Here is a 17538-nt window from a genome sequence, read left to right as displayed (position 1 = left end):
CAACAAGAAAAAATGCTTGTTGTTACATTCCATGCTATATATGGTTTTAAAAATCTGTATATGTATTTAGTTTGAAGTAGAAATTTCAAAATTATTACAAAAAAATGAAGGAAATCAGTCAAAGACAGAAAAAGTTCATTATATCCAACTTTCTCTCTTTTTTTGGTTCACTATATCCACAAAAAATAACATTATACGCGTGTAGCAAATCACAGGAGCGAACATTTCGTTCACTATAAACCATGTTCACTATAGCAGGGTTCGACTGTACTTGCAGCATTATAAAAAATGCATTATTTCTTTAAGTGAAAAACTATTGCATTATTTTCTATAAAAAGGAGGGGGGGGGATTTTTTTCTATTATTCTTTATAATACAATGAACTTCTTTTCTACCATGATCTTTTATTTGAAGTTTAAACACTTTGGGTGTCTTTTTTTTAAAGATAGTAGAGATAGCCTCAAATAGTTTAATTTGATTTGTCAGTTTGTAATTCCAGAACCCATTACACTCAAACGAAGTTTTTTGAGATGCCTCCAAATCTCAAAGACATCCTATATATTGTAAAAAGGAAAACAATAGGAAGTTTTTCTTATTATAAAAAAATTGGTTAAATACATTGCGAATAATGTTTCCTAAGTTTCAATTTTGGAATTTTAATAGTTTAATTATATTGCCAGTTTGCAATCCCAGAATCAATTACACTCAAACCTTGAAGTTTGTAGAGATATCTCCAAATCTCAAAGACAGCCTATATATTGTAAAAAGGAAAACAATATGAAATTTTTATTATTAGAGAAAATACGTAATTGGTAAAATACATTACAATTGTTTCCAAAATATCAATTTTGGAATTTTAAAATTTGAATATAATTTAAAATTTAACTATATAAATGCTCTTTTAAAATCAAAATATAGATTAATAATGCTATAATTTTGATCTTAATTAATCTGTATTATTCTAATGTCAACAAAATTCAGAAAGAAAGGAACCATAACTTTTATTTAAAATTCAATAAGAAGTCTGACTATGATAGAACATACCTAATTTTATTTTTGCAAGGAGTCTAATACAGTTCAGGAAAATATGAATCAATTAAGCAGAATTTAGCTCTTAAATGATATTAGTAAGTATTTAAGCAAAATAATTTACAAAGTTGATACAAAATGCTTAAATGATTCAAAACTAAATATAAGGTTCTATACAAATCAGAATGATTTTAATGAAATTATTACATGAATATTAAATGTAAATAGGATGCATTTTTAAAGAAAATAAATTAATTACCGGCAGGTGAACAAAAGAAGATCCATGGCCAGTCTCAACTCAAGTATTAGCTCTCCATGCTGGAAGCAAGATGGAGTGGCTTTTTGAAGCTCTAATTCAAACTTTTTTATATGGCGAATCACTTGCTGTAAAATATACAATTAAAATATAAATACACATAAATGGCAATAAATTTGGGGAAAAAACTTATAAATCAAATGTATATAAACCGAATGGGGCCATAAAAGCAAAAGGTTATGAAGTCATGACATTTCAAGCAAGAATGGGGTGACTTAATTTCTTTCCAAAAATGAAATGGGATTAACTTTTTCTAAAAACTATTTAAAAACTTTACCTCCAGAAAAGGTATTTAAATAAAATTATTAAATGTATAATGCAATAAAAATTAGTTATGAAACTTATTCAAAATGTTTGTTAAACCTTATTTTGAAAATAAATAAATTCTTTAATTTTTTAACTTTATTTGTTTTATATTATTAATTTTTTTTCTTGCCCGAAGGATTTCAAAGTGGTGTTCTTGTGTTCTCTTCAGTAAAATTTCCCCCCGCCCAAATTCATACAGGGAGAAAAAAATTTTAGAACAAAAATTATTTTTATAAAGCTAGTTTTAAAAATTTTGTCGTAAAAATTGAGTTGCATTTATTTTCTCCTATTCTATTTATAATAAAATTCTTATTACTCAAACAAAAACTGAGTAAAAATTTTAAGAGAAATAGTTGTAGAATTTAATGAATAGTAAATAGCATAAAACTATTTGCACACCTTAGAAGTAATTCGCTATTTATGGTAAAGATGAGGGACATTTAGATAGCAGTATAATCTAAGCACATTATTTTAATTAAGTTCTTAATTTTCTCAATGTCATAGAAACTTACATCTATCATTAATTTCTCTCTAATATAATTTAAATGTCTGGCATCAAATGTGTGTGCTACTATTGGAAATAAACTGTGCTGTTAAGTGTACTTGATTAAAAAAAAAAACAATTAGTAATTTTTTTCATTGTAGCACATAAAATATAAATGCACTGAAAAAAATAGCACCCAAATAATAAATCTCTAATAATAATCTCTAATTGAAATTGAAAAAGGTCATAACTTTACTTAAAAAACTTCTTTAAGATGTAACATTTGATGTAACTGTTACTTTAAGCCATAAAACAAACCAAATATTCATTAAGAAATATTTTTAAAAAACTGAAGAATGAAGCTTTTGGCTTAGAAAACAATTAATGAATTAAAAAATATAAATAATGCAACAATAGCAAATAACTAATCTAATAATGAATAATCAATTTGATGATAAATAATCATGTTGATAATAAACAACTGATCGAAAAACATAAATATTTAAAAACAAATTTTCAGTTATAATTGTCAGAAATCATTTAAGAAGGTAAATTTCAACCTTATATCCAGTATGCAAAATAAATTAAATTAAATTAAAAAATCACTACCTGAATTAGCTCAAATGTGAAATTATCCAGTAGAACTGAATCAGCATCAACTAAGAGCTGATGCAAAACTGATCCTTTGCATGAAGAAGAGTTCAGAGCTGAATCTTTTGGACTTTGGAAGATTGATTGATGCATAAAAGCCTCCAATCTACCAAGCTCAACATTTAGGTAACCTGTCACTTGAGATGCATCATGATATACATATAGATTTAACAACTCAGACAATCTTGCATGGAGATAATCCTAAAAAGCATTAATAAGTCATTTTTTGTTTCTCACATATTGTAAATAAATATTAAAGTTCAAAAATCATAAATAAGAGTTTTTAAAATAAAAATATAAATAATAAATGCTAAATAAGTCTAATTACTAGTTTCTCATAAGTTAAGTGAAAAGATTTTTTAAATGACCCGACAAGAATAGAAAATTTTTTTAAACAATTTAAGACCTGGAAAACAACAAAAACAGAAGAAGAAAAAAATACACTTCTTAATTTTTACCTTGATACAATTTTTCAAGGCTTAAGTAACTAAAAGGATTTCTAAAACTGAAAAAGGTGAAGTAGCAAAGGAAAAAAAAAACTTAAAGACAAGTTTGTCTGATAAATTAAAACATTGTACATTTGATAATTGTATATTTTCTGCAACTTTGCATAAATAGTAGGTCTCCACTCATAACACCAAAGAAATCACAAAATAAAATGAAATTTGCAAAGTAAGCTAGTTGATAATCAGAACATTTGATTGAATTTTATACAAATTTAACAAAATTTCAAGAAATAAAAAAAGTCTTTCTGCAATAAAAAACGAATACTCCTCACAAAGAAAAAATGCCATGAGCTTTTCTCATTAAACACTAAGTAAGCAAATAGGTATATATTTTATAAGCTAATTGATAAAATAAAAGAACCCAAAACAGAACACTTTATCAAACAGCATGAAAAGTTAGCAATTTTTTTAAAAAACAAAGAAATTTTTTCTACAATAAAAAACAAGTAATATTTACAAAATAAAAGCATCAAAAAAAATTTCTAAAAAAATATGAGAGATTTATGTCTTTAGTCTTTGCAAGCAAGGTTCAAGATTGATGTGAATATCATAATTTAATACTTAAATTCTAGCCTAAAATGTTTTGTTTTTTTAAAAAATCCAACTTTTTTTCAACAGATTTTTAAATTATGTGAATCAATTAAATAAACAAAACACAGTTGTGTAAAATTTATGACATAACAACATATAATTCAATAATTAAAATATGGAATTTAATTGTTTTTTTTTGACAGAAAAGTATTAAAAAGATTCAATTTTATTTATTTATTTTTACCTGAATAAAACAAAATAAAAGTTTAAATGAAACATGTGGGTGAATAAGAATAAAACATAAGAATGAATAAGAATTAAGTCACTGACTTGAAAATGCAAAAACACTTAAAATATTAGGTAGTAAAATTATTGTGCTGCTATCTGTCACAGCAGTGAATAAAGCTTAACTTGTGCAACAGCACAAGAATATATAAGAAATAAAATAAAAATATACAACAACACATTTAAATGGAAATAAATAAATTACATATGAGCTTTTCACTGCACACTTTAATTTCTTAAAACAAATGTTTCTAAAGTCAGTTTTTTCTGTGCTGAGTCTAAGACATAACGAAGCTCGTAGATCAAAAACAGCATATATTGTAAAAAAATAAGCAGTATACTTTGCCATTAAATAAAAGCACAACAGTTGTGCATCAGCATTTACAGTGATTTAAATACTAGCATAGTTATTTTGAACTCGTTGAAATCTGGAATGAACACAGTCACATAGCACAGCGTTCGTCTTTCTACCACAGTGATCTCTTTCTCTGTTCGTCGAACAGGTTTTTTATAGCACAAGATTTGAAGATATTGCCACCTTACGAAATGTAACTTTCAAAGAACATTTGATTTTCAGTTAATTTCAATAACACACAAAATATTTCCAAAAATATCTTTTAAAATACGTTTAATAATATAAATTCTTCATAAGATTTTTCTCATTTAGATTTTTATTTATAAGTTGAAAAATTTATTCTAAATATAAAAAGCTATGGCTCATTCCAGAGCTTTGATATTTAAATTTAAGATATTTCAAGTAGAGGAGAGATTTCTGTACTGAATGGCTCATATGAAAAGCATGTGCATAAAAAGCAAATTCCATGTGCTTGGATTACATGTAAAACCAACATTGCTTAATTAAATTAATACTTTTAGATATTATGTGTCAGAAATTCGTTCTAATAGAGTAAATTTACCCGTCTACCATAAATATTCCCATCAATATACAAAGTATAAATGTTCTGTCTTAGATCAACAAAAAATAAATGCATGAAGAATAAACATTGCATTCAGTAAATAAGAAATTATTTTCAGTAAAAAAAAACTTGATATTGCCTCATACCTCATGCACAGAACTATTCCATGCCAAGCCAAGACCTAAAAGTATACCAGGCCAACTAAAACAGAAAGCTGGATGATGTTGTAATATTTGCAAATCTGAAATAATCATGCCAAATGATCCATGAACAGATGCTGCAATAGATGCCTTATGAATAGTGGATATTGCAGTTTCCGGAGATCCTGCAATACTGAGAAGAAGAAAAATATTACAGTCAATATTTTATACAATTTCAAAAAAAAAAATACATATATATATATATATATATAACAACAATTAACTATTTCAAATCCAAGGGAGGGAATATATATCTAATTGAGTCGGTCTTGAAGAAAAAGTGGCAAGAATGCTTAATTAAATGGATATTTTTTAGTGTTAGCTAACAGTTCAGTTTCTAAAATAATAAAATTTAAATGATTTCAGAGGGAAATAAAAATATTTATACAATTAATATAGTATAGTAGATACATATTTTCAATATTTTAAAAAAAAATTCTAATTGAATAACTAGTCTTTATGCTTTTGAATAAAAAGTATATGCTCCTAAAATGGGAGATTTGGCTTCCGATGAATTATTAAAAATGATTAAACTACAAAATGTTAAATGAATAAAAAAAACTAACTTAAATAAATAAAAGTAATGAATTATTCTATCACAATGCTCAAGTCAATATTAAACTTAGTAAATTTAGTAAATAAACTTAGTAAATTAAAGTTCTCTTTAAATGTAGTGCACTGAGAACAATACCTAAATAATTTAAAACCTAAATAATTTAAAAACAATTCAATTGAAATCCAAAAGAAAAATTTTAAATGAACGAAATATAATAAAAGGTAGAACTATGAATTGTAATTTAAAAACACTAAAACAAATTAATTTATTCCGAGTAATTAGTTATTAACATCAGTTAGTTTTGCAGAGCCATTATTAACACATTATAATAAATATTAGTTTAAATTTTAATACATTATATTGAAAGAAATAAAAGAAATCGATATCAATTATTAAAATTGTTAATAACAAATTTTTAGTTATAGGTATCGCTGACGTTATCAGACAGTTCACAGCTTAGATTAGATTCTAAAAAAGAATAACCTATGGATGCACAACAACCAGGGCCCATGCTAAGCATTAGACATCTCGCCAAATGCAATAAAATAATAAATTTGGCGAATAAAATTATATTTTGGGGAACATATTGGCTAATGACTTTTTTTCCACTGGAAAGAAAACTATATACTTAACTTGATCCTCAAACTTGTGTCAAAATGAATTTTTCTAAACAAACCAGTATTTTTTATTCGAATACAATAATTTTCAGTAGATGTGCCACATAACCAATTAGAATTGGGTCCAAATAATATAAGCCTGAAGCAAAATACCATAAAATACAGATTAAACCCTGTTAAATAATTGAGAAAAAATTAATCATAAATTTTTTTTTAAGATTTGCATTTGGGGAAAACTTTCGAAAATTGACGAATACTTTTGATTTTGGGATAATTTACTAGCTAATAATAATTTGAAATCCTTAGTGAGGATCCTGAACCTTCGAATGGTCAGAGTTGCCCCCAATTTTTAGTCAAAAAAATATCAAAAACATAATTTACATAAAAAGATTCATAATTGTTCTAAAATTATCAAACTAATTTTAATAGTACAGTTGAATCAATGTTTAATGATACTTTTCTTAATAGTTTCTATTTAAAGACAAAATGTTGCAATACCCACTTCCTCATAGTAGAAAAATCTATATTTATGGACTATGGGGCAGGGTTTAAGCTGAGTCTAAAAATTCATTAGCAAAAAAGATAAAATCTGAAAAAAAGTTTTAGCAAAATGCTAAAATGCCATTAGGCTTATAAAATTACTTTATATCAAACAAGTACTGTAAGTTATCTGACAAAGAATAGCTTAATGTACAAGAATATCAAAAAGAATACCTATAACAAAAAAAAAACACATTTATTATTTATCAAAACATTTTGGTTTATAATTAACAATCTTCCTTTCTTTCATGTTTGCCCATTTTACAAATGCTTCTTGAAAGTTAAATGCACTTTCAGGGCCCTAAATATTAATCATTAACAAATATATATATCATATATTCTAGCCATTTTTGTTGATCGCTATGCTTCATCTCGTTTGATCACGTTTTTTTCATGGATGTTAGCGTCATGGTTTTTCGCGGAAGCTTTTTTTTAAATGGAATTTAGTAAAATCCTTTAGCAAAAATGCGAAAATGCTTTGTTGAATTTTAGCATTTTTGAGGGGTCTTTTCGCATTTTGCGAAAAAAGCTACCGTAGCGGAAACCCTGCTATGGGGTTACTTAAAGAACAAATTTTTAACTTGTGGAATTTAATTTTTTTTAACTCTTTATCTCAAGGAAGCAATTTTCTATGAGAAGAAATAAGTTTGATTGTAATGATAATTAGAAAGATGAGGCAGATGCTCAATTAGTGGATTTCTAAAATTATGATAAAAATGTTTTGACAACTGACTTAGGAGAACTGAATAAAATTTACAAAGACATTATAAATGAAAATGGCGAAGAATAAAGTGACATTGAAAATGAAATAAAAAATTAATCACTCTCAAATATGGAAGATGGCTTTGAAAATTATTAAAATAAGACTAAATAATTATTAAAATGAGACTATAATTGATTGATAATTTTTTTAATTTCTATTTTTGTCATTTGTTATATTTTTGGCTATTATATTTTATTCTTGTATTAATGCAACTTGCACAATAAAAAGAAGTCTTTTCAAATATGTTAATTTATCAGGAAATAAATTGAGCCTTAAGCCTGCTAAAGTGAAAAAACAAAGGTTTTTTTATAGGTTATTTTTCTACAAATTTTGTTTAAAGAGACACTCAACTTTAAGGATGATATTTCACTGTCGCATCAAAGCTGTTAAACAGAGAGTTAACTACAGTGAAAATAGAAATAAATCATAGAAATTATCAAAATGCAGAGATACTAATTTGAGTGTTAAAAGATTGGGACTTTTGACTTATCTTAAAGATTTTTTTTTATACCAAAACATTATCAAAACATATAAATCCATGAAAAAATTTTAATATTATATTTAAAAAGAAAAATTAACATACAATTACAGATATTACTAAGTTTAAATAATTCAAAAAAGCTCACCTTCCCCAAGATGCAGTATTTGTTGCAATACAAGCATTAAATCTACAAAAATAAAAATATGTTAATACAATATATACACAACACAAAAATAATAAACTAATGTACAAGGAAAAATCGATGTATTTACCCAGCACAAGTGACGAGTTTAGCACTATGTTCATAATCATGTTCAACCTGAAAACAACATAAATAAGTTTTTGAATATTATAAGAATATATATTTCAAATATGTATCCAAATACATGAGGAAACAGTTTGGCAATAATAGCTATTTTCAATATTATATTGCATTTATACTGTTACACTACCAAACCTAAAATGCCTGGCATTTAGATAGGCGTATACCACCTAATAACTGGTTTTTCATGGCTTAGTTTCTTTAAATAGAAAAATGAACTCAGAGATATATAAGGATATTCTGGGCATTACAGCTCTCCTGAGCAGCGATGGCTCAGGGGATAGAGCGTTCGCCTTCCAATGAGGCGAACCGGGTTCGATACCAGTTCATACGAATTCAGTTACGACTTGTACCGACCACAGTGCTGACGTGAAATATCCTCAGTGGTAGACGGATCATGCGTTAGAGTCCCCCGTCAGGCTAACCGTGGAAGGTTCTCAAAGGGTCTTCCTCTCCATGTAACGCAAATGCGGGTTAGTTTCATCAAAAAGTCCTCCACAAAGGCAAATTTCTCCCAATACTTGATCCAGGAGTTCCCTAGTCTTTTGGATTAGGCTCAAAATTACAAGGCTACGGAGTTGAACATTAGTAGTCGTAAACCCATAAAATTGGGTCGGCTGTTCAATGACGATTATTAAAGAAAAACACAGCTCTCCTTACTTAATGGAAATATTTCAGGTAAGGTCCATTACTCTTACAGCAGGTTACCTGCCTCATTCACAACTCAAGACTTATTCAGCCATGTTTCGACAAATTTTGTGTTCAAACACTGGACTTGCCTTCTCAAAGCCCTGATTAAAAACTTATAGAACATTTTTAGGATGCAGATTATGTTGCAACCAAATCAATCATTCGCGATTGCAATGCTCGAATACGCCCTCTGGGGAGAAGACCAGTTCCATGCCTTGACCCCACCCTTTCCTTCACTTTTCAGTTGTATAGGAATGTACTACAATATTTTCCTGTTTCTTAATATTTTTTGCATTTAATTGTCAAAAACATTCTTTTAAAATTCCAATACACTTTCTTATAGAACTATGCTAAATGTAGCTTTCAGTTCCATATAGTTTCCTAACTTAAAAGTTTTTAATCTACTTGGAAATCACGACAAAAACTAACGTACTTCCTTCTCCTATGACTCTCCACACGCTAATGGTGAAAGCATTCGAAGTGTTGCCATAGGTAGAAAGTTCTGTTCTATGCCACCTGTAACCCATTTTGATCACCTATTCCCATTACAAACACTCACTTCACCTGATGTACCTATGGAAGTCAATTCCTACGGCCACTAATCAAAATCTGACAGAAATTCTCCCCAGACACGAGCAGGCTGTTATTAATACTAAAGATGGACTGACATTAAATTAATATATGCCTCAGGACTTTCTGAATCCATACCACTGAGTGTTCTGGTGCATTTAACATTGGACATGAAAAAGGAGTACAGTATTAAGTAGGTTCGTTAAATACCCATAACATTTATGATAAAATCTTAATAAAATAATACTTCTTGTAGAAAATACTTTCTACATTTACAATGGAACAATGTTGGTATAAACTTTTCCACAATATAAAGTAACGGATTAAAAATATTGTAAGCAAAAAGATTACTATGCATTCATTTTAAAACAAGTTTATGCTTGTACTGATTAAGAACAGACATGTTATAAAAAGTTTCAATTTTAAAACATTTCAACAAATTAAAAAAAACTGGAACTTTTAAACAAAAAATTCTAAATTTTCTTCAAAAATATTCATTCTAAAACACTAAAGTAAATTAATCATACTTCTGTAATTATGGGGGGGGCGAGAGATTAAGGATATTATTGATAGTTTGAAAAAAAATGTAAAATACATAATATTATATTTGAGAATAATATTTGAAATCATGTCTCAGATTTAAAAGTTCAAATAAAAAAATATGCATTTTTTTTTCTAAAACATTAATTTTAAAATGCTACAGTAATTTTACCATAATTGTAATTATAGAAAGAATGTAAGAACATTATAGATGTGCATAAAAAATGTAAAATACACAATAGAAGATAATATTGAAGATATATGTCTGAGGTTCATCGCACTCATTGCATACACTTCATGCAATGTTTCTCAGCACCTCAAGCTTATTTTAGCCTTAATTTATACAATTCTATGAATCACTAAACATTTAAATATATAATATAAATAAGGCAAGCGACATACATGAAAAATTAAACATAAAAAAATTGCCAAAAACAATGATGTAAGGAAAAAACAAATGATTTATTTACACTTTAATCCAGTTTTTCAAATAAAACTATCTTCACCCACTTGACAAACAAGGTTTTAAAAAAATACATACATAGATACAAAATGGAGAAAAAAAAGTTCCCACATAAAGACATATTAAAATATGAGACTATTATGAAAACTGATTTATAGTTAAGTGTCAATTTTATTGCGAAGATTGTAATTACCTATTAAGTTAAACAGCTACAGAAAAAGTTGAAATATTATGCTTTTTAGCATGCAGGATAAAAATATAATTTGCATTTGCATGTAGCTATAGAAATTAATGGATTTGATTGAATGTAGAGCTTAACAAAACAAAAGACAGAATTGGCTATAAAATGCGAAATGTAAACAACATAAAAAATTCTAGATGGAGTGATCAATCGGTGCTATAAATTAAATCTGATGAAACAAAAAATTATCAGAATAAATAATTCTTAATATTCAAGAAGCAATTTATAAAAAAAAGAGAAAAAATATTTTTAAAAAGTATAAAATAAAATCCCCATCAATAAAATATAATCAAATAAAATTCACCCTTTTTGTAATTTAACAAAAGCAAGTAATATCAACAATAATTAAAATTAAGAAAGTTGTAATTCAATTTAAATGAAGTAATTGTTACAAATCTGTATTATTTTGTTGTTAATAAAAAACAGAATAAAATAACATTATAAATTCTTATTTTTTTAACAGAAACTTACTTGAATACCATAATCAACAAGAATGCAATTTAAAGGCAGTAACTTTAGCAGTTCATTATTATTTTGAGCTGCATTGTAACACAGAAACACAACAGTAGATGTTGGCAGTAACAACATATCCCATATCACTTTTGAGTTTTTTGACATCAGAATTTCATGCAAAATAATTTTTGAAAAATTTGGCCCTATATGAATTGACCTGAAATAAAAATTTAAGAAAGTTCAATATGAAGAGAATCTCAGATATATTTTTAAAAAATTAGCACATATATCTCAGCATATATATCTCACTTTGAAGAAAATAATGACATTAGTTGGTGAGCTGGCTCAGTGATGGAGTCTTTTACATTTATGTGCTTTTCTGAAGTACCAACATCTATTACTGGGACAAGATTTACAAAATGTTTTGTGCAGAACTTGGATAGCTGAATAAATTCTCTAAAAAAAAATTGAAAACAAAAATTTAGTTTCATAAATTTTGACATTTGATGGAAAAAAAAAAGGGTGGCATGTTAACACAAGTTTTATTTTAAAGCGCAAAAAAAGAAAATATGTAATTGGGAAGTGATTTAATTTATAATTATTTTATAATATTTTTTAGATTTTACCAAGAGAAATATAAATTTCCCTGACTTTTTCAGGTTTTTAGTTATTCCAGGTGGATAGACATCCCACCTGGAATAACTACCTGGAATAATGTGTAAAATAAATATGCATGACTTAAACTAAATTTCCCTATGATCACCTGGATAATAAAATCCAGGTGAAATCAGACATCTTGCTAAAAATATTAACTTCCCCAAAAGTTAGGTTAACATTTTCATCATTGCTTTCAACACAAAAACTAAAGTATTATAAAACAAACGCAATGATCACTTCATTTGAACAACTCAAATCTATCCCCAGCATTAAAAGTTGTTCTCAATTATCAATATATGTAAAATATTAAATATGCATGGCCTAAACTAAATTGCTCTATGATAATAAAATAATTAAAAATTGAGTAACATTTAACCTAAAAAATTAAAAATATGTAATCTCAAGAAAAGAGATATTTTTACCTGTTAGACATTGGAAGGTTATGACCAAGACTTTGTTCATACCTGAAATAACAGTGCATCTGAAATAAAATGTTAATCAGACAGGTAACAAAATTTTTAATAAAAAATTCAATAATAATAATAATAAATCAAAACGTATGAAAAATGCATACAGGTACTCACTTGTTTGATTTTTAAAGATGACATTGTTCTAACATAATCTTTCAAAGTTTCCTTAAAAGACAAAAAAAAATTATTCAAAAAATAAGAATAAGGATTGTTTAATTAATCATAAGAATAAATAAATAAAAAAGATTAGATAAAAAAATTAATTAAGAAAAAACATTACTTACTAAAGTAGGTTTTCTAGAACCTTGAGAAAAGTCTAAAAGAACTGCCCTATGCTGAAGTTGTGGCCAATCATGGATCTAAAACAGTGTTACAAATGTGATATAAATTAATACTTGAAAAAAATATCTTGATAAAAATAAATAACATAATTTAAAATCATTTGTCAAATAACTAAAACATCAGATTTATGAAGTATGTCTAAAGTTGAAATTTAAGAATTAGCAAACATTTTTTTAATAATTTTTAAGTTCTAAACTTCTTTTCCTGCTTAATTTTACAGGTACACAGTCATAATAACAACAGTTAACTATCAGAGTTCAAGAAATAAACTGCCTTAGCTAGACTGAAAACATAACATACCAGAAATTATCTACTAATAATATTTAATATTTTGGTCAGTTTAAAATTTCAATTAATACTTTGATTTTAATTAATACATACTATAATAAATAAACACTTGAATAAGATCCTAAGTACAACGATTCCTACTAATATCAGACTTAACTGATTCAGCGTAGTGTCCTTTCTTAGAAAATGAACTATAAGTGTTCCTGCTTTCTAAGATACTATTTGAGAAACACCTATTTCCTTTCCAGACTACGACCAAATTGAAGCCGAGATGGTTCAGGGGACAGAGCGTTCGCCTTCCAATAATGTGAACCAGGTTTGAATCTAACTGGTCGATACTAACGCTTTACGGTTAACCGAGCCAATACAAATTCTGGCTTGGTTTGCAATGACCACAATGGTGACGTAAAAACAGCCTCAGTGGTAGACAGATCATTAGTTTGAGTCTCCTTGCCTTGCCTTACCATTGCAGGTTTTCGTAGTTTTCCTCTCCATGTAACTCAAATGCAGATTAGTTCCATCAAAAAAGTCCTCCACAAAGGCAACATTTCTCCCAATACTTAAACCAGGAGTTCCCTTATCTTCTGGATTGGGTTCAAAATTACAAGGCTACAGAGTTGAACATTAGTAGTGGTAAACCCAAAAAATTGGGTCGGCTTTTCAATGACAGTTATAAAATACAATAAAATAGGACCAAATTGAACTCCATTTTTCATCTTTCAATCTAATCTTCGGTTAGATATTACTGGTCTTATTACTTTTGCGCTCAATTATGTGACTGGACATACTGGTTCAGTAAAACGTTGCTGTAAAGCAATCAGGCATAGCCGTAAAACAATCAGTAAAAGGGATCAAAATATTTAGATTTTCCTCACCACACTTAATTATAAAGTAAAATATGCTAAGCTGAATTACAGGAGGAAAAAAATATTTTTTTAATTTTTTTTCTTTAAGTAGTCCTAAAAGAAGGAAAGAAACTTTTTATTGGTAAATATTAACCAAAAATAAATTCTTTCAAAAAAAAAGTTATAGCCTTAATAGATAGAGTAGTAATAGTAAGAAATGTAGCAACATCAAGAATAATAAAAAAGTACTTACAAATATTGAGGGCAAAGTCCCATCTTCACGATATAGATTTAAAAGTTGTTCAAGAGTACAAAGAGCATAATGAAGACCATATGCATCAGATGATAAAATTCTTATCTAAAAATGAATGAATAATTAAATATAAATTTCTATTGGTTAATTCTAATAAAACTTTTGTTTACTTCCTGTCACTCTTTTTTTTAGTTATATCGACAATAATGTCTATTTTTAGCAACCAGTTAGGACAGACATATTTTTAATAACACTTCCCTTAGTAATATTGAAATAAAACATTTAATTAATAATAACTCCCACACAATAAAAAAAAGCTTTAACATATTGTTTATAAAATATCTCAAATAAAATTAACAAGTTTGTGCATAAACGAAAAAAAAATACTTGGTTTGTCCCAAAATTACGACAAAGGTACTAAAAATTAGGAAGATGTTTCAAACTGAAAAAACACAAGAATTAAAAAGCATTAATATAATTGGAAAATTAGATTTTTTTTTTTGCAACTTTTAAAACTTTCTACAAACTAATGAATAAACAGCATTAAAATTCATAAAGGCATCAGAAAATCCCCCAATAGGTATTAATATAAGCTTTAACAAAATTACATGAACATTCCAGTAAATTAAAATACTTATGTTAGAGCTAATTTTTTCTTCTTTATCTATTAAAATTCACTATTTTCTCGAGCAAAATAAACTTTCCTCTTGACTAAGATCATTAGCTTCAAACTTATTTTGCCAGACTAAAATGATTCTATTATGGTGAAACTCACCCTGTTCCCTTATCTTGTTTCAATTCCCACAACAATATTCCAATTACAAACCAAAACATCATACAAAACTTAAGAATAATGAAAACTTACAATAAAACATTAAGCCATCCCAAATATTTAAGACAAAACCCACTGCCAGAAAATAGTACTTTCTAATAATCCAGGATCATTAACTACTTTCATTGGATTGAATTGAATATAACTGTTAATAGAACAAAAGCCTGAATGAGCTTACTGCCTCAAATGTAAATGACATTATGACTAGACAAACTAAAGAAGAAAAAAAATTTTGCATAAAATTTATAAACTAAATCCTTTGCACAAAAAAGAAACATTCTGAGCTATGGAATATATTTTAACCTAAAAAATTAAAGGAAAGAATCACTTTCATTTGAGTAAATAAACTCAAACCTATTTATTGACCAAGTAAAAAATTAATAAAAATTCAACCATTTTAAACTTTTTCATTTATATTTAAATTTAGAACTAAACATAATAAAAAATAACCAATTCATTTGTCTCAAAACAGGAACTTTAACTCAAAGTTTTTTTATTTAGTTACTTTTGTAAATAAAAAAGAATGAAAAAAAATCAAGAATGGAATTTACTTCAATTAATTACAGTTTTTGGCAACGAAAAAAAAGTTTTTTTACAATAATGAATTTAACCTAGATCAATTGAAATGAAATAAAAAAAATTTTAATAAGAAACTAATGAAATATTTCAGTAAATAGGAATTCTTACTTGTTCTTTAGAAATTATTAACTTGTAGCTCTCAGTTCTAGGAAAGAGTTGAGAATTTAAATGGCAAATGATGTCAGCAGAATAATCAGAATTGCACTGAAGAATATTTTCAACACTGCACTCACATCCAAAGGATATAAAGCGTTCTGCATGCACATCCCACACATCTATAGCTGATAATGCTGATACTGGAAATAGAATTAATTTAATGCTATATGTTTGACAAAACACTAGTTCTAAAAGAATATTAACTTAAAATGCTTGGCAATAATCAGTTAATCTTTTTAACAAAGAATCTAGTAATTTGATGTTAATTTAATTAATTTCAACTTATCAATTTAACCTTAAGTAATTATTAACTTTTTTGAATATGTGCCTTTTTTTATACAGGGTCCTAACTTAATTTTCAAAAAAAATTCAAGCACTTTTCAATGGACATAAAATCAAACTTTTCAAAGACCTACTGAGTAATAGTTAGTATGCTAAAATACATGTCCAATAGATTTTGTTACATTGAAGTGTATATTAAGTTTATCAATTCTAAATTGTTTAATAGTTGTAGAAATTTTTTAATATGTGTAGCCCACAGCTACCAATGGAAGTGGTTTGACAGCTACATTGTGATTTATATTAATTTGAACATTTTAAAAAAAATTTAATTGACATTAGTATACTTGACAATCTTTAAAGACGGAGACCAGTAAAACTTTTCATTAAAAATTTAATAAAGCATATTAAAATAATTGGAAAAAAATATTTAGTATATCTGTTTCAATTTTAAAAACAAAATATATTCTTATTACGTCAGAATATCAGTAATGTATTTTGAACATAATAAAATCTCTTGTAGTACAATATTTTGACAGATAACAAACTAAGATTAACCAAATTTTATTTTTTATAAAATAGATATAAATCGCAACGTGTGATGTTTTAAATTGTGTAAATATGATTCACTGTGCCCAATTTTTATATTGTGTGTACATCAAATTACACCTGATTACACTTGATTAAAACAAAATTCAAGGACTTTCAAGGCATTTTAAGTACTGCAGGAACCCTGTTATAAGAAAAACACGAAGAATTAGAAACTGAAGACCGTCACCATAAAGTTATGAGAAAATCAAGAAATAAAAATTGAAGGTTAAATGGGTTCTAATTAAAAATCCAGATAAGGAAATCTTCCTCAAAAAATTTTCCACACTTTTTCTGGGAAATTTTAAGTTTAAAGGTCATTTCTATAAAACATATTTGCATTTCCATATTTTTTTTTACAAGTCAATTTCTGCACCATTTAAACAAAAAATATAAATTATAATTTCCATTTTATAATCCACATAAAAATTATTCTGATTTAGTTAAGATTTCTTACATTGTTTACTTGCAACTCATAAGTTGATTTACATAATTGTATAATAAAAGAGAACTCATAGAAAATAAATCACTTGTCTTGGTAATTGATAAACAACAGTAGCAAAGGGGGAAAGATGACACCACGATACAGGCTGATATAGAGCCTTATGTAAACAGCCCTAGATTGGAATATAAAAATTTAATACTGCTCTATCAGGAGTAATGGGTAATCAGAAAGGAAGAAAAAAGAAAAAAACAAGTGGAAACATTTTGTTGAAGTATGTGAAAGCAACAAAATTATTAGTAAATGCAAATATTGAAATCAAACAAATATGAAAAATGCCACAACAC

At 26.8% G+C, this 17538-nt stretch overlaps 1 protein-coding gene across 1 annotated transcript in view; it reads right to left on the bottom strand.

Annotated features, from left to right (window-relative positions):
- Positions 1 to 17538, bottom strand: part of LOC107440615 (uncharacterized) — a 54690-nt gene that overhangs the window by 4603 nt on the left and 32549 nt on the right. Inside the window, exons 9-20 of the mRNA XM_087164397.1 lie at positions 15835 to 16022; positions 14316 to 14420; positions 12872 to 12946; positions 12702 to 12752; positions 12540 to 12598; positions 11770 to 11916; positions 11479 to 11677; positions 8454 to 8500; positions 8327 to 8368; positions 5171 to 5357; positions 2744 to 2986; positions 1288 to 1412 (exon numbers count right to left, since the gene is read on the bottom strand). Of these exons, the coding sequence (XP_087020523.1) occupies positions 1288 to 1412; positions 2744 to 2986; positions 5171 to 5357; positions 8327 to 8368; positions 8454 to 8500; positions 11479 to 11677; positions 11770 to 11916; positions 12540 to 12598; positions 12702 to 12752; positions 12872 to 12946; positions 14316 to 14420; positions 15835 to 16022 (1468 nt within the window). The remainder of the gene's footprint in view (positions 1 to 1287; positions 1413 to 2743; positions 2987 to 5170; positions 5358 to 8326; positions 8369 to 8453; positions 8501 to 11478; positions 11678 to 11769; positions 11917 to 12539; positions 12599 to 12701; positions 12753 to 12871; positions 12947 to 14315; positions 14421 to 15834; positions 16023 to 17538) is intronic.

Source organism: Parasteatoda tepidariorum, chromosome 5, assembly GCF_982258835.1.
Source record: "Parasteatoda tepidariorum strain Cologne lab strain chromosome 5, Ptep-v5.0, whole genome shotgun sequence".
In the NCBI taxonomy this organism is placed as follows: domain Eukaryota; kingdom Metazoa; phylum Arthropoda; class Arachnida; order Araneae; family Theridiidae; genus Parasteatoda; species Parasteatoda tepidariorum.
The sequence above is the reverse complement of the archived record's forward strand: the minus strand, read 5'-3'. Positions and strand labels throughout refer to the sequence as shown.